The sequence below is a fragment of the Dermacentor albipictus genome, chromosome 1 (genome assembly GCF_038994185.2).
Source record: "Dermacentor albipictus isolate Rhodes 1998 colony chromosome 1, USDA_Dalb.pri_finalv2, whole genome shotgun sequence".
NCBI classification, from domain to species: domain Eukaryota; kingdom Metazoa; phylum Arthropoda; class Arachnida; order Ixodida; family Ixodidae; genus Dermacentor; species Dermacentor albipictus.
Genome location: NC_091821.1, coordinates 396,473,266 through 396,494,256, shown reverse-complemented (window position 1 = coordinate 396,494,256; position 20,991 = coordinate 396,473,266). Strand labels below are relative to the sequence as shown.

General features: G+C 47.8%; 2 protein-coding genes across 7 annotated transcripts in view; both read right to left on the bottom strand.

Annotated features, from left to right (window-relative positions):
• Sema1a (semaphorin 1a) overlaps positions 1–20,991 on the bottom strand; it is a 149,438-nt gene that overhangs the window by 15,058 nt on the left and 113,389 nt on the right. For 4 of the 6 annotated variants that reach the window (XM_070532059.1, XM_070532060.1, XM_070532062.1 and 1 more), the window contains exons 3-17: positions 11,487–11,583; positions 10,989–11,034; positions 10,539–10,601; positions 10,324–10,434; positions 9,667–9,754; positions 7,465–7,569; positions 6,889–6,977; positions 6,188–6,329; positions 5,538–5,616; positions 4,177–4,324; positions 3,193–3,314; positions 2,508–2,590; positions 1,848–2,061; positions 695–769; positions 196–260 (exon numbers count right to left, since the gene is read on the bottom strand). In XM_070532059.1, coding sequence (XP_070388160.1) covers positions 196–260; positions 695–769; positions 1,848–2,061; positions 2,508–2,590; positions 3,193–3,314; positions 4,177–4,324; positions 5,538–5,616; positions 6,188–6,329; positions 6,889–6,977; positions 7,465–7,569; positions 9,667–9,754; positions 10,324–10,434; positions 10,539–10,601; positions 10,989–11,034; positions 11,487–11,583 — 1,527 coding nt within the window. Of the gene's footprint in view, positions 1–195; positions 261–694; positions 770–1,847; positions 2,062–2,507; positions 2,591–3,192; positions 3,315–4,176; positions 4,325–5,537; positions 5,617–6,187; positions 6,330–6,888; positions 6,978–7,464; positions 7,570–9,666; positions 9,755–10,323; positions 10,435–10,538; positions 10,602–10,988; positions 11,035–11,486; positions 11,584–15,887; positions 15,905–16,716; positions 16,766–20,991 lie in introns of those variants that run through there. The other 2 variants (XM_070532061.1, XM_070532064.1) reach the window with 2 other exon arrangements.
• LOC139054665 (TNF receptor-associated factor 5-like) lies at positions 18,058–19,480 on the bottom strand. Its single transcript, XM_070532058.1, has one exon. The coding sequence runs from the start codon at positions 19,395–19,397 to the stop codon at positions 18,138–18,140; it is 1,260 nt and encodes a 419-aa protein (XP_070388159.1). The 5' UTR covers positions 19,398–19,480; the 3' UTR covers positions 18,058–18,137.

Genomic DNA, 20,991 nt, shown 5'->3' with positions numbered 1-20,991 from the left:
ACAAAATGCATTTCTTGGCGCAACTGCTAAGGCCACACCAACACCGTGCAGTAGGTGCAACAGCTCAATCGAGGCTGCGGTGCTGATCCTGTGAGGTGTTGAGTGTGTCAGCAGCATGGCAAACCTAGTCATTCAATGGAAAGAAAGTGTTCGACACCTGCTCCATTACTGAATGTACCAAACGTGAAAATGTACCTTGGCCGCATCGGTGGTCCCATCCTTCTTCGATGTTCTGGACATAGCTGTCTTTTTTCCTCACCCTGCAGAGAATGCGCATAGTAATTATTGCTAAAGATGGAAGAAGTTGCCTACTGAAAATTTCTAACACATTGACGGCGCTAAATGTCGAGACATAAAACATGCAGTAGACAAGATTGGCTCTGAGCATTAAACGATGTCATTCTGAAAGGTTCACAATAAAGTGCAACAAGACTATAAAGAAGAAAAAGAAAGAACATTGCTAATCACCACTCATCAAGCATGTATGTGTGCCACGGATTCCCTGACTCCACTAATCAATTTATTTATTTCTTTTTACTACTGACTCATTTACAAATTTATATTCCCGAGTACTGTATGTCCTGTTAAACTGTGGAGCACCAGGAAATTTTTTGTGATAACATACAAGCAAGTAACGAATTGAGTAATCATTATATTGAAGTTTCAACATAGTAAATATCCAAGAGGTGTTTACCTTAAACTTGGGTTGACACAAGTGCCACGATCACTGTCCCATGCACAGTACGGGTCCTGGAGGGCCACGCAATCTCTGCAAACACGACAAAATCAAGCATGAATCATGGAAGTGATCCCACGCTGCAGTGCTTCTAGGAGCAAAACTGTTCCAGAGGCAGCATTTTCAGGTTCCCTGGTAACCCAAATTTGTTCGTGCCATGCACCTTTTCATCACAATGACATGATCTGTTATTGCCCGGTGGACATGCTGCCTTGTTTTGCCACATATATGTGCCATCAAGTATGCCTGTTAAGTGTTGGCCTAAGCAAGGAATAAACACAGGAACCAGGTGGAGGTAGTAAGGTTAGACAGGTCCCAAGTGTTATTGACGCATGCACTGATTTGTTAAAAGAAAGCTTCAGCACATGCCACACACTAGTATTAAATTATTTACATTTTACTTGCGACAGCAAGTAAAATGGAAGCAACATGTGTTTAATTAACTTGCTTAATGTCTGCACTGGTTTGTGAAGCTTATTGTGTGTCATATGTGCCTCTGAGATGTCTCACCACACAATATTTTACTTGTCACAGCAAGTGTTTTCACTGGTTTGTGTCATCCTCTCTGAAGCCTCTTGTCTGTCGTGCAATCGTGCAACACAGAAAAATAAGAAAGGCAGAAAAAAAGGCGAAAATGTGCACCAAAATTTTGGAGGCAGCATTTGTCATTCACAGTAGTAGTAGTAGTAGTAGTAGTAGTAGTAGTAGTAGTAGTAGTAGTAGTAGTAGTAGTAGTATGTAGTAGTAGTAGTAGTAGTAGTAGTAGTAGTAGTAGTAGTAGTAGTAGTAGTAGTAAACTTTATTTTGTCGGGGATGGGGTTTAGGGAGGAGTGGAGCAGAGTGCACGCTAACTGAGGCAACAATATTGCTCTGCAGCAAACACAGAGGCTTCATCAAGGTGCATAGTACACGTATATCGCTAGCGCAAGTTCATCAGCAGCACCGTGCGCAAGGGAGACCTGAACTAACTACTACAAGTTCTTTCAGTTGCAGTTTTATGCGAAGAGCCATTTCTAATTTCGGCGCAATACATCTTGGCATAACCAGTCTCATGCAGAGCCTAATGCCAGTGTCCAGAAGGAAAAGAAATGCCAGTGAATAATAGACTCACGCGCAAGTGGCAGCATAGCGCTGGCAGCCAAAGAGAGGCACAGCCTGTATCTCTGAGTGGGTGACGACGACCAGGCGTCCTTGTGGCCGGTGCACCAGCAGGTTAGTGACGGGTGCACCTTGAAACACTCCGACATCCTCCACTAGCACGGGGCGGCCTCCTGCTGACTGCTGCTGCCGTGGCACGTTCACTGCCTTCAGCACGCGGCCAGTGTCTGCATGGCAGTAGCAAACACAGTTTCTAGTTTTATTCACTGCGAACTAATAACAGTGGTGCTTATTTCTTGATGTAATGTACTTTTGTACTTGATCACCAAGTATGCAAGCTGTCCTTGCTGCACTAAATGCCGATTCAGTCTGCTTTCTGTCTATACCTTGAAATTTCTTGCCCTTCATGACTTGAAAGGCCTTGCATGAGGCTCTCACCTTCTTTAACGAAGGCAAAAGGCCTCAAGGTTTCGTGGCCAACCATATTTCACCTGTATAACGCAAGAATTGTCCTTGCATCTGGTAAGAGACAAGGCATGCCCTATTAGAATGTGGTTACTGTATGGAATACATACATGCATTGCACAGCCCCCTCCTAGCTTTTCCTAGCTCATACGACATGTTTACATCAACAAAAGCACCCACAGTCGGGATATCATGCCATGAAACACACCTGTTCCAATGAAGAGGACGTCATACTTCTTGCCACTCACAGTTTCCACTTGGGGGTCCACAGCAATGTAAGTGAACCGGTACCTGAATAATGACAGATAGTTTGTGAGATCAAGCACTGTGATGACATGCACTAATTAAATAGCTAAAAATAGAAAAATCTGAAAACGGGTGAGTACAGAAGCTGGTGGCATGCTATTCTATTGCAACTAACGACACATAAAAACAACCATCAAAGTAAAACGGACAGTTATACACTTATACATGGACTAGGTTTTATGTCATTTCAAGCATTCATTAGTACAGTCTCAATACTACATGCACGAAAGATGCGAGATGAGAGATCTGGACCTCTTAGACTTGCACAATGTTAAGGGACATTAAAGACTCTTACGAGACTAGCTACTAGCTGCTAACTTTTTACACAGCAGCATTTGCTGCTGAAACTGGACAGCGCATCAAGCTGGCTTACAGAGGGTTTGTTGCTGCACTGTATCAATGCCATTAATACGTTCACGAATTGCCAATGAAAAAACTTTCAGATCTCTGGATATGTTGGTGCTTACAGAGTCACATAGCAAGTAGATGCTTTATTAACAAATCCTGGGTAATCCTGTACAATTACACTTACAGCTATCATCTGCAAGAATATGTGAAGTTATATAGATTCAAGACGGCAAACTTACTGGAAGCCTGTGTGCACCAATATAGGCCGACCAAAGTGTGATGGAACTGCCTGATCCATCAGCGGATGCTCCGTGATGAAGTTGAGCGTCACGTCTGGTAGTGTCCTGGAGTCATTGACACACTGGAACAAAGATGTGCACATGAAAAATGTGCTAAGCCCCATAAAAGTACATGGTCTGAAGCACTAATGCCAAGGAAGTGCTTTTATAGCAGCTTTCAAGAAGCAGCCCATATTATTGAGCAAAGGAATGACAACAAATGAAAGACACAAGAATGTTTGGATTGAGTGTTAAATCCTATCTCATTTTGCCTTTAATAATTCACTGTTTTCTCGTCCTACAGTACTTATATGCATTGCCAATTAGTTAGAAAGTCATAAGGGATCCCTATCTTAGAAAGATTTGTTGAAACATAATTAGGCATCATTTCTGGGTAGATACAATGTATTTATTTATTTACTTTTAACAGCGCTAAGTGACACCAACAATAGTAAATGACACACGAACAGACACACCACACATGATGAGACAGCGCAAACTACCAACTGGTTTGTGCTCTCTCGAAACCAGTTGGTAGTTTTCGCTTTCTCATCCTTTGTGGTGTGTCTGTTCGTGTGTCATTTACCGTGGTTGGTGTCACTAAGCGCAGCTAAAAATGAATAAACACCAACTAGCCCAGTTCTCCATCATATTATTCGTAGCACATATATTACTGTGGTGATCTGGTAACAAAAAATAATAATAATAATAATAATAATAAACAGTGAAATCTCGTTTTGTAGAAAGCAAATAATTTTTTGAATTAACGTAAATCAGTACTTTGTTTTATAGATTGGTTGTCTTGAATAAAAAGTGAGAATGACCCGTAATTTGTTTAAATATGCAGCATTGCTAGTGTGTTCAATGCTATTGATTGCAGTGTGCATGTACATGCTGTTATAGTAGGCTATAACAGTCCCTCTGTGTTGCTACAAGAACACTCACTTGACCCGGCCTGGGCTCTGGAACCTTCGAGTTGACAATGGGCAACCAGTTTGAGTTGATGTCATCTTGCCCCTTGAAACTGCCCTCAAAGACCCGCTGAATGTCCTCGACGCGGAATGCACACACCGCTGATCCGCTGATGCTGTTGCTGTTGTGAGGAAGTGAGTGGTGCCACATGTATCATTTACCACTTCTGGCGGCAACGCACGAAGAAAGGGTACTCGATAAACGAACTATGAGCTGATGCCACTTTAACAGCGAGGCTTTAGGTATTTGGAAGCAGGAGGTCAATTCTGACCTCGTGGGGTACTCTTTATGTGCACTATAATTTCAGTACATAGGCATTTTCTTTCACTTTTAACAGAATGCAGCCAAATCAAAATGTCTGCTTGCATTATTTTGTGTCTCTTCATTACAGCCTAAGCAATTCTCAGTATTTGCGCTGCAATGGGCACTAATCGATGCAACTAGAAATCTACATAGTGGTTAAATGCTACGGGTGTGTGAATATTGAAAACTTTTGAATTCAACTCGGTCCTCAAATCAAATATAGCCACTTTTTGTAGGTAGAAATATTTTTCAAATAGTTTTCAAATATGTATTGCCAACTATGCATGATCAAGCATAAAAGTGGAGAAAATGTGTGACAAATTTAATCCTGATGGCCACAGTAGACATAAAACATGAGAAGTCATGTAGTAGAGGAAGCACATATGATGGCTAAACTGCCATCATATGTGAACGCACCAATGAGTCCCTGTAAGCGAGTAAACTGCTTATTTTGTTTCTAATGTACCATTTGTGCTTTTAAACACTTCATAATGTGCAATGTAATGACAGATACTTGTTAACATTGCGAATATACTACTATTATGTAAAGATTATTTTATATTATTGGAGAAAACAGCTGCTCATTATCCAAAAATTATTTGATATTCAAGTCAATTCGCTTCTCCAATATTTCTTTCATATTCAATTTGACCGCAACAGTTACTGTTTGTACACCACTAGCAAACGCAGAGAAAGTATGGCAACTTACACATACAGCTATTCTGAAAAATAATAAAAAAGTTTTTTCATTTACTTCAGCTCACAAACTGACCTTGGGCACTGCATTTGGTAGCCAGTGGCAAGAACAAAATGTTTTCTTAAAGGGCCCCTCACCAGATGTGGCACATAGTGGTGCAATTATTTGCAAACACAATCGATGGCACGCATTGTATGCTCTGCGCTAGTCAGCTCAAAATGGCCAGACCTGGTGAGGGGCCCTTTAAAGAGAAACCTTAAATATATGCATGCGACACTGTGTGCAAACATGACAACCCACACGAAAGCAATGCAATTCTTGAATGCAAACATACTGTGGTGTGGTGAATACACTGTAGATGAGCTTGGCCTCTTTGCCATTGTAGATGCCATCCACAATTGGGCTGGTAGATTCTGGAAAGCATTTTTCAACATGGACACATGTATGTCACATAGTCACCACCTAAACAACTAAGCTACTAAGCAAGTGAATGTATACGTCAAGGCATTAGACAGTAAACTGCAGAAGCATAGCTTGCAGCACAGTGTCATGGCATAGTGTGGGTATGTCGCATATTTACATTCCTAATGGATCTTCTGTGGTCATACAAGCTGTAGATAACAAAAAGTGTTCTGCACTTGCCTCTCTCACTTGACATTTTAAGCACATCATGCTGAGAAAGTTGCATAAGTATTTAAAAAATAAAATAGGAAACGACATGGTGGTGCTTGTACATCTATTTAAATAAGGATAGAGAGCAAAAATATATTGGTTTATCTTAATAAAGAAGTTGAAAACACAGAACAAGTACTCCTTCCTAACATGGGTTATTCCACTGAAAGTTAAAACAAGACACTGTTCGGATCCACTTGTTTCCAATGCAATGCACTTACACACGAAATATGTTCAAGTAGCTAGTGAAGCCTATTGGGCAAGAGGACCCAGCTCGCACAGGAAGATAGAGCAAACAAAGAGGCTGCTCACGTATTTCGTTGAAGTAGAAAGGAATGTCTCCACCTATGGAGCAGTTAAGTCGGGCCTTGAGGAAGGAGGTCCAGCGCTGCTGGAATTTATGAGGCCCACCCTTGTCCCGAGTGCACACCCTCGCTACACGGGAGTAAACCGTCTGCATGACAGAAAGAGAGGGAGAGAGAAAAATCAGCAAGGTCTCGCAGTGTAAAAGGAAAACATAGGTTGCGTGAAACACAACAAAATGAAGAACTCCAGAAAAAAATTTCGGATTTCAGAGGATGTTTAAAATGTGCTGCTATCTCAGCAAATGTACTTTTTTGCAAAATCAGTGATTTGGCAACCAGCGCTGAAGTGTGAAAATGTGTGAGACGATTAGCATATGTTTTACAACAGCACAAGATTTGCACACGCACTCATCTCTTGAATCACTAGTAAATAAATACAAAGAGTTCACTATTTTATGCCACCACCACTACCATCTGACATGGAGTCTACATTGTCCTTAAAAACAAAGCACACATTTCTTTGGAAATGTGCAAGGTGCATATTCCAAACATATTCTGATAATATAATCAATCTGATTAGGTGTATCCATGTGCTGCAATGTTACGAATTTCAAGCTTATGCAGCCTGTTCTTACTGATGCGTTAAAGCTTCATTACACAAAACCATACCCGCAGGCATACGAGGCTGAATGTGTGAATGACACATACCTTGCCACAGTTGATATATTCCACGGCTGACTCACGGAAGAAGAAATATACATAATCTTCATAATGGATGGAGCTCACAAAGTTGGGGGCTGTAAAAGAAACATCAATTAGCCATATGTGAAATGAATGAAATACAAGTTATAGGAGATGCAAGAAATAAAGGCAACATTGTATATCCTGTAAATCTTTACCAAGTATCCGGCCAATTCCTATTCCTTTGCGTCTTTTTGCATTCCTCCAGCTGTACTGTTCATTGGAGTTGTTTTTATTTCTTCATTTTTTAATATTTACATTGAATTTTATTCTGCATGGGCAGAACGCCTGTAATGCCTTTTTTGAAACCTAGCACACTTGTCACCCTGTGCTCTCGGTGATTGTGTGCTCTTTGAAAGTACCAACCACATTCACTGCTAATGGTTACATTTTTTCATATTTAAAAAAATCTTTGCCATTATGTTGAGGTGTGTTTTCCGCAGCAATTTTCATTTGATTACATCCATGGTGTATCTGCTAATGCTATTGCTGCACTTCATGGTGATTTCAGTGCAGACTCACCACTACACATTACAGACTCACCATTCAGGTGCTTCAGGTCAACGGGTTCTGTCCTGAGTGGCTTTCTGTAGATGAGTGGGTCTGCCCCCGAAAGCTGGCCGACAGTGGCCACATAGAGGTCACCATCTTGAAGAACACAGATAAATTGCATATTACAAAAAATAATAATAATAAAAATAGAAGATCCAGAGACTAGAAACAATCTTTTCCATGCAGGTATGTACGGCATTTTGCTCTGTATGAAGTGCAATAAACAAGTAATCTACAGTGCAAACTTATCATCAGAGCAAAATACATAAGAATGTACTACATGTTACAATTTCAGGTATACAGTCATGCTTTCTTGTCACACCAAGGCACTGCTGACATCCAGACACAACAGCACATAAATGCATACCACATTCAATAGAAGTAACGAACGCTGAATTGAGGTCTATGTACAAACTGACTTGAACATTTGGAATGTAATTTTGTGCTAAATATGTGTTATTCATGCATGTGAATTCATCATGCTGTACCGAAGATACACAACAGCTGTATTTACCTGTCCTCCTTGATAAGGGACCTGAATGTCCCAGGCAGCATGTTAATAAACAGGACAGAACAAAGATCCGCTCAGCTCAGAGTCAATAAATGCATATATAGGGCATTGAAATATGCAAGACCACCATCAAGCCAGCACAAGATTATGCCAACAAAATAGTGAATACAGAAATGTATGAAGAAAGAAAGCTACATTTTGTGTTTAGGCAGCAGTAGCAGTGTACAAGTGAAGCGGTTCTGTCACACTGCGTTGGAAGCTCTTTGTGTTTTACCTAATTAGAGATCTTTCAATGGCAGATAGAAAAAGAAAAGTAAAAGAAATTAATAAATAACGGTAGCGCATGGTTGCTCACGACTGGCCTACAATCCTTGCAGTGCTGGGCCTGAACAAATGCACCAGCAATGCTGAAAGGAGAGAGATGACTGGAACCAAAGAAATAGCTAAGTCATTGAGAGGTTGCATCAGTGACTGTGCATGATCCTTTAGTTGCTTGGTCAGGGGACAAAAAAGTGTATTTCGATATATCTTTCTATACTCAGAGATTCACCTATACCATAAATGTATTGTTCTTTCCTCCACACCTTTTCTTTATAGAAAAGGCTTCTAATTTAACGGATTCTTAAGGTGCAGTGATCATTTGGCACATTTCTGACAACTCAATAAATCAATGAACTAACTATTTATTATGTTAACTAATCCATCATGCGCATCTCGCAACACTTCTCTCAGTTCCTGACATGTGCTAGACAGGACCAGTGGCTAGCCGGCATTTGGACAGGCTTAGCAATGCAACTCATTGACGTTGCCATCTCCATGCCATAGCCGCCTCCAGCACAGTCGCGGCAAACAAAAGAGCAGGAACCAAGCTACCAGATTAAATATGAGGGACGCGCACAATGGTCACGGTCCTTGCAGGCCGTGAAAGGAGGCAAAGGGCGCAGTGGCACAAACAGTCTCTGCAAGCAGCTGACCGTGACCTTTCCTTATAGAGGCCTGTGATTTGTTCCGACTACAGAACAAAAGAGCCGCAGCGGGAGGTCAACCCTGCAACCATTGTTTCTCCAGGGGCATGAACCTCAAGAAGCATCTTCTATTTCCAATGCAACTTATGTACATGCAAATTAAATTCGGATACAGATACAAAAGAAGCAGAAAAAAAAAACCAACTTAACTACAAAAGTGAGAATGACACTAAGAGATGTAGAGTAAGTTACTTGAAAAGTTAGTTGGAGTCTGCATTCTAGCAGCAAAGATAGACAGCTCACAACAGTTGTAAGTGAAAGTGGTGTGTGTAAAACACCCATTCTTGGCAAAACAGAAATTCCATGTGATGGACGATTTGCATGCGAAAGTCAACATTAACTAATTTGTTTTTATTTGTGTACATTTGCATTTGCTGAAACTAATGCTGCAGAGTATAAGCACTAAAAGCACTACTGCTTTATGCACTAAATTCGCTGCAGTAGGCTCGAGGCTATCTGTAAAGTGTCAAATTAGTTTTTCTGCTCATAACCCTAGTACACAGTAAGGGTACAATAACTACTTTGAGTGAACCTCGCAATAATACATCACACAGAGTTGGCAACCGGTTGGAAGACAGAGGTAATTATGCTGACTGCAAGAGCAATCACTTTCCTCCACAGCAGTCAGAGCAGAGAAGTAAGGCAGGCAATCCTCACCAGCGAAAATGGCTGTGCTGTTGTTTTTGGGATCAAAGGGGCAGAGGCCCTCTCCTGGCACCTGTTCCTTCACTGAGTACTCCCCATCCTGCAAGAGAGGTGAGGGGCTGCAATCAATCACTCTTCCTTTGAACAGTCAATGCACAACAACTACATCTACGCACCAGCTGTGTAAGCATTTGTTTACTCTCACAGACTTGTATTAAGAAGGAAGGCAGGGGCCATCATTAATACATGTCAATGAAGCAACTGAAAAACACCCACATTCTGCCATAGCCCGAATAAAAATGTGCAGTGTCTTCAGAGCTATAGCTTAAACCAGATGACTAAAGCAACAGGCATAAAGCACACATACATTTGCACACAGTGCAGCTCTCTACAGCCTTGGACAAAGAGAAGTGCTCTTTGCACCCAAGTAAAAGGCTGGCTTGAGCGGATTGGAAGTGAAACAGCCTGACCGTCATAGCAAAGTCGTGTAAAAAAAAAGTAAGTTTTTAATAGAACAGAAACAGGAATTTGAGCTAAGTACAATTACTGTTATGTAGTCACCAGAGAACAGTTATGTTTACATCTGCAAACAGCATGCAAGTGCGGCAGCAAATCAAACACACTTCTGTTTTAAGAACAATCGAACAGTTTAATGAAACATGTGCTCACCGGAGATATCACATAGTCCCTGCAGCGTGGTTTGTAGGAATTTGTGCCACAGACAAAAATGACTGTTTCAGATTTTCTTGCCAGCACTCTAATGTAGTTCTGGCATGCCTCCTGTAAAATAAGGTTGCATAACAGGAGTCATTTTAGAGACATTTTTGGAATGTTATAGTGGGGGGCAAGCAGAAGCAACAACCAACTGTGATGTTCTCACTTACCTCAGTCTTTCCTTTTAGCTTGCACATGTCGATGTCCTTACTTTCGGAGAACCACTCCAGCTTCTGGAAGAGCAATCAAGTCTTTCAGTTTACAGGGAGTTCGACAGCAAGTCTGCCCATCCTGGAACTCAGGGTTGGTCAATTGCAATACCTTTGACTTTTTAAAATGATGTGCTTTTCATGAGGTGCTCTTTCTGTTTCTTTATGTGTTGTCAACTTGATTCTGAAACAGCTAGATGAAGCCAACCCTGTGCATAATCCTCACCTTGTTTATTTGGCCTGTTCCTATCTATATCGTTCTGTTATCAACTTTCTCTATTTTTGGATGCCAGTAGACTAAAAATGGCTGCTATAAGCATGAAAATTTGAATATTTTCAGCACTGCTTGCTAATATCATAGAATATAGTTGTCACCTGACTTTCAAAATTTACAGTAATGTGCAAATTCACCTTTTGCAACTCCAGCGATGCAAGGCTGATGTTGTAGACAACATTCCTAGAAATGAAAAGTGATGGTCACACAGATATCAGATATATTTGTGCATAACAGTTTGCAGTCGGCTCAACATACTGTGGTGCTTCCTATGCTTCACATGAAGGAAGTGTGCATGAATAAATATTCCTGGTTTTCTGAACTTTCATAAAATATCGCACTCTATTTTACACAAGTAAAATAAAAAATGCCGGAATAGCCAAGAGTGCAAACTTCGGCACCCCAGTGGAGCCAAGAAAGAATAAGCAAAAGCTTCCTCAATTGCTTAAAGATTCAAGTGTGTATTCAAGCAGGTATGCACAAAACACTATCGTCAGTGGAACAAGCCACCTTTTGTTCAATGGATATTTTATACTGCAACACGTGTAACATTCGGTAAGCCATTAAGCCCTATTTTGTCTAAAAGCTGAATGTGTCCCATCTAGATGATGATGATGATAGAAAATAACGCTCACCGAGCCCCCACAAGAAGGTTGTGGCCATCCTGCTCTAGGAGACGGAAGTGGTCGCTGTGTGTCTGGTTGCCACGGAACTTCCCAACCAGCTCTGGAGCTGCGCAAGACAAAAAGTGAAAAAGAACAAAAAAAAATTGTTTCAGTGACATGGGAGTGGCACACATGACAATCTTTAAGTACAATTTCCAATAAGTAGAAACAACAGGCAACAGTTCCTACATGGCAAATACAAGGCTCCATGGTACAAGGTTATGCATATGCAGTGGTTCAGCTCTTTGTGACAAGTGAGTGTACTGCCTTTGCTGCCATTGCTGAAACAAGTTCTTGACAGAATGCGTGCACCTTGTCCCCCTTTAGGTTCAATACTCTCTGCACAATTCCATGCAATGAACACACTTCCCAACTATATGAGGCCACCGAGTATCATTTGCTCAGCGTTCACAAATATGAATTCTCTTCACATTTCAGAAAGCAATATATATATATGTTCCAAAAAACTGTCAACCAATCTATGCTTGCACAAGCAAGGTGTGTCTATTCAAAACAGCCTGCAACCAACTGCTGCGCATCTAGCCTAGTTTCAGCCGAATTAATCAAGCGCGCGCCTTCAATGGGAAACAAAGCAGAGGCGGTCGCTGTCTCCGCTGGTAAGACTCGCGCCGACACACGCCTGCATCCAGCTGCGCGGCGAGTCTCTTTGACCACACGGTCCCCAACCGTCCGATGCCCTCATCGCCGGCCAACTCGTTTTCTCCTCACCGCCTGGCCGACGTCACGAAACAATGTGCCCACCGAGCGAGAAACCGGTTGTTATGAACTCCCAACCGGTGCCACCAGTGTTACGACACCCAACCGGTGCCACCAGTGTTACGAACTTGTACCGCTGCACCACGATTACGGCTTTGTGGTCCCGTAGCGCTCGTCACCCGTTTCGTGACAGAGCGTTGGTAGCGAAGACTCCGAGCCTGGCGTCGATGAGAATAACAAAAGGGACTTTGTACATTATATACAGGTTATCATACAGGACATGAACGGATCGGCACTGGGGCCGAGAGCTCACACAAACGCGACTGTTCTCGCACGACGGCGTCCGGCGAAAACGCGTGACACATCTCCCCCCAGTCGGGAGCGACACTCTCTCTCGGTGGGTCGGCTGATCCTGTTTTCGAGCGGCGTGTCACTGCTTTTATAATCCCCGAGGCCCATTGTCACTCAACCGGCCCAATACAAAGTCAGCACACGACGGTCGTCCGAGGGGTCCAACCAGCGACCGCGCTGGCCACCCGGTTCAAAGTTCGCGCGCGCGGTGACCTCCAGGCAAGGGAGGTGCGGCGCCGGGCTGTCGGGCACACGCGAACACGTTTAAACACGCTGCTTCGCCGAGGCCTCTCCCGCACGAAGGCGCAGCATCTTGACTTGTGAAGGGAGAATTGTGGCGCTCGCAGGATAGATTCTGCATCTTGCAGATTCGGGATCCGGGCTTGTGGTAATGGCACAACAGCATCCCCGCCCTCAGATAAGGCGCCGGGAAGACGAGCTGCCTCCACGTGGCTCGGATGCCAGGCGCGCACGTTCGTCAGGCTCGTCCAAGTTCACGTCCAGTGTCGGGACGCCAGGTAACCTCACGTGCCCAGGTCCGACTCGCCAGGACAGGAGCTCTGCTCACCACGTCGTCGCCAAGGCACCTTGACCAGCTCCGCTCGGGTCGTTCCTAAGACCTTGCTTCTCGCCACTGGTCCCGCTTGGTCGTTCTGCAGCTTGCAAAACCGACCGGCAAAAGGCAACACCCAACACGAACAAGTGCCCTCTGTCTCCCGTCAAACACCAGACAAAGCCATAATTCAAATCAACCTAATTAATCGCTATCCCCTTTTGCTCCCGCTGCAACAAGAGGCAGGTGTACGATCTAGCACACAAGGCTCAAACAATCAGTTTTCAAATCAACAACACACCAAAATAGAAACAATTATTAATTAGCAATAATAATTACAAATAGAATGGTCCCCTTAAAATCGCTTTGGACCGAAAACATACTTCTGAGGAAGCAAATGAGGTCATTCATTTTTCCCGGCGATATTTTCGCGGAATCTGAAGCTGCTTATATTTGCGACCCTGCTTATCCGTGTAGCGGCGGTACAATAAGCCAGGTTCCTTGCCAAATGAAACCCCCTTTTTTTCCACTCCCCGTTTGACGCTCTTCCTCAGATCGGCTAATGAACAATCTTCCTGTTGCTCGCGAATCAGACTTTTTCTTTCAACTGCAGCCTGCTCCTGCCGGCTGGCGGAAACTGGAGCGAGTGTGGAGCCCGCGTCGCCTAATTGCGGCGTCGCGTCTCTATCGCGGCTAGCACTGCACGCGTCACTCCCACTCACCTCCAGGACCCGCTCGCCTAGGCCAGCCTCCGAGCTCTGCCTCTCCCGTGACTGCTCGCCACTCAAGTTACCGTGATCGGTCCGTGTGCCGCACCGCCTTTCGCTCACCGACGCTAAGTCAAGTTCCCTCGACAGCGGGCGCGCTTTGGATCGCGTGGGGGCCATGTACGCCACGTCGGCAAAGAATGATTTGCCCTGATCCCTCAGCAGCTGCTCCGAGCTATTTGAGAAGAGGTAGGAAAATTGCTCCGGGAGGGCGGCTGACACAGCGGCTTCGGTGTTAAGTTTTCCAAACTCTCCTTCAATGATAACCGCTGCGATCGGTAAACAGACACTCTCCTTCTCGGCCACTTGCCGTATCCTCACGCACTCTCCCGTAAAATCACTCGAGGAGACGAAAGATGGGTGAACAACGTCCATAGTTGCTGCAGAGTCCCGCAGTGCTCGGCACTTCTTGCCGTTTACCTTAATTTCCTGCACATAGGGCTCCAATAGACGTATGTTTTTGTGAGTTTCCTGTATCGTTGCAAAAGCAATTCTCTCTGGGCAGCTTGCAGCGATGTGCCCTTGCTTTTTGCAATTGTAGCAGGTTAACGGTCTCCGTTTTTCAAAAGAACGCGTCATTTCGTTTCGCTGTTTCGGACCATCGTCATCATTCTGAGATGCATTCTGTCCATCCCTTACAGTTTCTTTGGGAAGGGACTCGTCGTCCCGAAACTCGCGACGCGTGATTTCCTTCCGTTCGTCGGGCTTCCCGTAAAACACATCTCTTCTATCAGCTTTTTCTACGCGCACTGCCTTGCTGTGCAAGCTGCGGCGTGTGTAATACTCTTCCGCTAACTCTGCTGCCTTGTTTAGCTTAACCTCCTTTAGCCTATCTTGCAGCCAGAGCCGGACATCCTCATCAATGCAACGGTAGAACTGCTCCAACGCGATGCATTCGACAATTTTGTCGCGGTCGTCGTAAACCTCTTCGCCCTTCAGCCATTCCACCAGGTCGGCTTTTAGACGAAACGCGAAGTCAACATTCGACTCCTTACCCTTTTTTGCATACCGGAACCTCTGCCGGAAAGCTTCGGGCGACAATTTGTACTTCCGCAGTAGCGCTTCCTTCACATCACTGTAGCTCTCAAACGCCTCTTTCGATAAGCAAGTTATTACGTCTGATGCCTCCCCAGGAAGCAACGCTAACAGATTCTGTGCCCAAAGGGATCGCTCAATGCTATTCCGTTCACACACGTGCTCAAATTTCACGAGGTATTTGGCCATATCCTCTCCGACGACAAAGGGTGGAAGTTGATCGCGTATTCTGGGAACATTAGAAGTGAGACTAGGCGCTGGCGAGCTATTTCGGGTCTCCAACTCTTTCATTTTAAGCTCGTGCTCACGGATCTCTCTCCTTTCCTCCATGCAACGTTCCTTCTCCCTCTTTTCCTCCTCGCGACGTTGCTGTTCTCTCCTTTCCTCCTTTTCCTCCTCGCGACGTTGCTGTTCTCTCCTTTCCTCCTTTTCCTCCTCGCGACGTTGCTGTTCTCTCCTTTCCTCCTTTTCCTCCTCGCGACGTTGCTGTTCTCTCCGTTCCTGGTCGCAACGTTCCTTCTCCTCCCTTTCCCGACGTTCATTGATACCCGCCAAGGCCTCAGCGGCTTCCTCAGCCGTTACGTCCCCGGTCCTCATGACCTCAAGGATCGCATTCTTTCTTTTGGTTGAGCCCAACTCAATGCCCAACTCCTCACAAATTTCGAGAAGTTCCTTCACCTTGTACTTCTCCATCGTTCACACTGTCCTCCTGCTGTTTACCCTTTTTGAAAATACCTGCCGTACGCTACTATAACACTACTAGTAAGACATATGCAAGTATTTCACACACTGCCCTGTTTACCCCCTCAGCATCCCCTGGATTTCAAAACACTCTTACTAGGCTTGAAACACACAAGGTGATCACAATGCAACACCAAGTCAATCCCTGAGCTACTATAACCTGTGTCAGAGAAAGTCTGGTGTTTGAGGTAAACTTCAGGCACTCACCGCGCCGAGGTAGCTGATGCCGGTCAATCCCGTAGCTGCCATCCAGTGTTATGAACTCCCAACCGGTGCCACCAGTGTTACGACACCCAACCGGTGCCACCAGTGTTACGAACTTGTACCGCTGCACCACGATTACGGCTTTGTGGTCCCGTAGCGCTCGTCACCCGTTTCGTGACAGAGCGTTGGTAGCGAAGACTCCGAGCCTGGCGTCGATGAGAATAACAAAAGGGACTTTGTACATTATATACAGGTTATCATACAGGACATGAACGGATCGGCACTGGGGCCGAGAGCTCACACAAACGCGACTGTTCTCGCACGACGGCGTCCGGCGAAAACGCGTGACACATCTCCCCCCAGTCGGGAGCGACACTCTCTCTCGGTGGGTCGGCTGATCCTGTTTTCGAGCGGCGTGTCACTGCTTTTATAATCCCCGAGGCCCATTGTCACTCAACCGGCCCAATACAAAGTCAGCACACGACGGTCGTCCGAGGGGTCCAACCAGCGACCGCGCTGGCCACCCGGTTCAAAGTTCGCGCGCGCGGTGACCTCCAGGCAAGGGAGGTGCGGCGCCGGGCTGTCGGGCACACGCGAACACGTTTAAACACGCTGCTTCGCCGAGGCCTCTCCCGCACGAAGGCGCAGCATCTTGACTTGTGAAGGGAGAATTGTGGCGCTCGCAGGATAGATTCTGCATCTTGCAGATTCGGGATCCGGGCTTGTGGTAATGGCACAACACGGTGCGCGGTCGCTCAGCGGAACGACAGCGAATGCGCGCGCGCGGGGGGGCGGCACACGGTACACATACGTCGCGTAACGAGGCACGTACCCGCTGCCGAGGCACAGCGCTCGCTCGACTTCATCAGTGGCGAGGCTGCTGCGCGCTGGTACGTAGCGTCGAGCGCCGCGTCGAAGGCAAGGTGCAGTCATGAGCACCGCCGCCGAGAAATGAAAGAAGAGAAATGAAACAAGAAGGACCGTCCCCCCCCCCCCCCCAACCCGCGCGTCGTCCAAACGACCCCTTGCGCCACATCGGCGGCACGCGCCTGGCGCACCGTTTTCGTAATGCGCGCGACTGCAGCAGACGACGCCGCACCGCTGCCTGCCAGTTAGATGCTTTACCAGCAACGCAGCGGTGTCGAGAGGAGGAAACCGCCTGCGCGAGTCGGCGACCGTCGGATATATGCATGCGTGCGCGCCTGTTCTGCGGTACTAGAGTGCGGCGTCCATCCTTGAAGGGGCCACGCCACAAGGGACAGACGAAGAAAAAAAGCAATGAGAGACGTCTGCGAGAGATATTTGAAAGGAGCCCTTACGGCCGACGCGAAGCCGCCGAAATGAGAAAAGAAACCTCGAGTCCCGGCGCCGGATCGTCGCCCGCGGACCGGACGAATGTGTTTTCTTTTTTTTTTCTTTTCGCCAAGCCTGTGCAACGCTGTTTGTGCAGCGAGGCTGCTGCCCGGGCCATTCATGGTGTTCCTGACGTCTCACAAGAAACAGGAACGCAACGCTATGCGTCAGCGGCGTAAACATCTTTCGCAACCACGTTTGCCCAACTATACGACGGCGATGAGCTCCTTTGCAGGAGACGGCTGGAAAGGGCGGGTCACTGCACCGGCCGCGTTGCCCGTTTGAGTGCTTCTTTAAGCGAGTTATTGTTTCCGCAGGCGAAGCACCCTCTCTACTTACTAATGCACTTAGGCTCGAACGCGTGCTTGCACGCTAATCTGGCTCGGCCGAATGCGCAATAAACGTCCAGGCGCTTAGTGGCAGGCTAAAGCATTTCGCCACGAAAGAGCCGCCCAAATGACGCATTCGCGGATGTGCCGAGCACTGGGTAATTATGCTTCAGGTAGCCCGCGAGCACGCCGAAAGCAATATAGTCGCGCGTTCATCCGGGCCGAGAAAACCATGACACTAAAAATACCCTTATCGAGAACAATATACTTTGTTTCATGTGAAATGTCCAGTTTGTGTTATCGCAGGCTTTGAAGTGGGCAAATTTGCTCCACGTAATCCCGGGAATTTACCGTGCGATCATCATCGAATACCATGACCATCGAAAGCAAGACATATACAAGTCATCCGGAGGATGTTAATTCCATATCTAGGAAAATGTTCTGCAACTCTGGTCCTGCACTCCATAAAACAGCGAATACTGCCACATGAAACCGCAGGGGGGACCAATTTTTATTTCGTAACGACGTTCTTCGCGGCCGGTTGTCGTCGCTGATTACGTCACCGCCGACGTTAGACCCTGAGCTGCGTCAGGAAGTGGACAACGAAAGAGTTGTCCTTGATGTAACCGTAGTCCGGGTTGGCCAGGTCGTCCAGCGTGATGAACTGCGAGAAGCCGAACCCTTCGTTGTCCTCGCCCGGCCGGGGCTTGCGGAAGCAGTGGCCCCACTCCTCGCCCTCGGACTCCGGGCGGATGTCGCCCTGGATGTTGTACATGCCTTCGGCGGAGTTCGAGATGAGGACGAACGAGGTCTTCTGCGCGTACGGCCAGCTTAGCGACGTGTCGAACGAGCCCGCGGTCAGCACGAAGTACAACCCGAGGCACGGCCTGTTGCTCTCCGTCGAGTTGCCCAGGCTGCCCTGCAGGTAGACGCGGTAGCCCGCTCCTCCGCAGTAGAAGGCGTCGCTGCTGAACGACGTCGTGCGCCCTTCCAGGGCGTCCTGTCTCATGCGCGCGAAGTCGGTGACCTTCCAGACGAAGCAGGACGACGGCGGGCTGTCCTCTTCCACGGCGCCCAGCTCGCGGTTCAGCGTGTCGCCCACGGACTCCAGCAGGAGGTGCTGCGCCGTGGACTCGTCGTCGGCGGAGTTCTTCCTCCACTGGCGCTGCTCGTCGGCCAGGGAGGCCTTGGCCTCCTGCAGCGCGGTGCGGAACGAGCGCAGTTCCTCGTGGATGGTCATGCGCAGGGACTTGAGCTCCTGGCTCACCACCTCGCACCGGTCGGCGTGCGGGGTGTCGACGCGCGCGTCTCCGCCGACGGCGCCCACCGCGTCCAGCGCTGCGGCCGCCTTGGAGGAGGACGCCTTGCGGCACTCGGTGCGCACGTGCTGTAGCACCTGGGACACCTGCAGGCGCCGGGAGCAGAGCTCGCACAGCACCAGCTGGTGCTCGCAGAGCGCTATGTGCTTCTCGTAGGTGGCCAGCGTGGGGACGTGCAGGCAGCCCTTGTTCTTGCAGCCCACCGGGTACTGGCGGAACACGTCGGGCGCCGTGCGGTCCAGGCGCACCTGCTGGCTGCCGAAGTCGGTGCCGTCCACGGGGCAGCACACCACGGACTCGCCGTTGGCCAAGCCCTGGAAGCAGCGGCGGCAGAACACGTGCTTGCACGGCGCACACAGGGTCTCGCCGGCCAGCACGCCGCACAGCGAGCAGACGCGGTCCGCCGGCGGCGGGCGCCGGAACTCGACCAGCGTCCAGTTGGCGATGTACGGGAAGCCCGTGACGAAGCGCTTGCTGCTGTTGCTGCTGCTGCTGCCGTTGGCGGCGTACATGGTGACCCCGGAGCCGAGCCGCCGCCGCCCCCCGACGCGGATGTTGGAACTGCGCACGCCTCTTCGTCGTCGTCGTCGGCGGCGCGGGTGCTCGCCGCCATCGGCGCAATCAACGGCAACATGGCTGGTCCGACACGGCACAGCTTAGTCACTGGCGACGCACCACAGCTCTGTACCTTTCCACGATATTCCCCAAGAGTCGTTTTTATTTCTTTATATATTTACTTTTCGAGCCAACATCGCTTTTTCAGTTTAGCGAGCAAGTCATGCGTTTTGACCAGCGAAAGCCCTCAAGGCACGTACACTCGTCCACGCACTTAGCTGATGCATCTCCTTCGGCCAATAACTAGCACGTACGACCACAGACACAAACGCACAAGACAGACTCATTCTGTGGGGAACGCCTTCCTTTACGGGGACTTGATATATCCTTTAGCTGTAACCACGTGTAACCGCGCCTCTGCACACTTCGCCGTCCTTTCTCGCTCTCCGCATGAGCGGAGGAGTGTCTTCGGTGTGCGACATTATTCTCTCCGAATTAAGGCCAGGGGAGGCCAGAACCTGCGTTTCTTTAGTTTTAGTTCACCCAGGACAGAAGAGAAGGAAGAAGAGTATAGCTGCTGCCGCTGGAATATGAACTCCTATACTGCACTCCGGATGGAATGACATCCCACCGACAAAGAAATAAAGAAAGGAAAAGAAAAGAAAAGTGGGGAGGCGCAAGAGGGACGAACAGGAGCGCGACGAGCGTCATTCCGCACAGAGAGAGCTCGGGTTTCGGAGCCCAGCCCGCAACGCGAGCTTCCTTTTTTTTATTTTTTTTTGCCCGGCGTAGAACGGGGAGCGGATCGTCCGTCTTCCCGCCCGCACTCCCAGGCTTCCTCTTTTCCCGCATCGCTCCCGCCCTCCCCTCGCAGCTGGAACCGCGGGGGGGCTTCGCACTGCGGCGAAGAAGGTATAACGGAAGGAGTGCGAGGCGAGGCCGCCGGTCGATCGCCACCCGGAATGTCCACCCCGAGGCGTCCTAGAGACGCGAAAGGCAAGAGAGGCCGTATAGTGCAGCGCCCAGAAACGCTGCGCACGGCTCAGTGACAGCGCCCCGGTGCGGCCAATTTCCGGGAATCGCGCGCAGCTGCGTTTCACCGGCCGCGGCGTCTCCTTTCACGGAAAGCTAGCCTGTCCTGGCCAGCGGGGAAATAAAGATAAGAGAGAGAGAAAAAAAGGTTTCCTCTCGACTTGTGTCTGGATCGTTCTTGTTTTTTCGCAAAAAGGGTTGTGAAGCTGTATGGGCTCTATATCTCTCCGTATGTTATAGCGCGGACTCTACTAACCCCGCGAACTCGTCTTCTCGGAACTCGGTGGTTACGTGGCGGGAAGAGGAAAAAGAAAATAACGGGAGGGGGAAAGGCGGGCAGAGCGGAAGCGAAACTGCCGGCGGTCGCGACACGTCAGGTCGCGGATGACAGCCGAAGAACGTGTCCGCGTAAAGATCTGAACCGGCGGGAGTAATGGCGTCGTTAGGAGACCAGAAAAGAGAACTCGTCTCGAACTCGCCGCGTGTAGCGCAGATTGGCTGTATAGCACATACCCTATA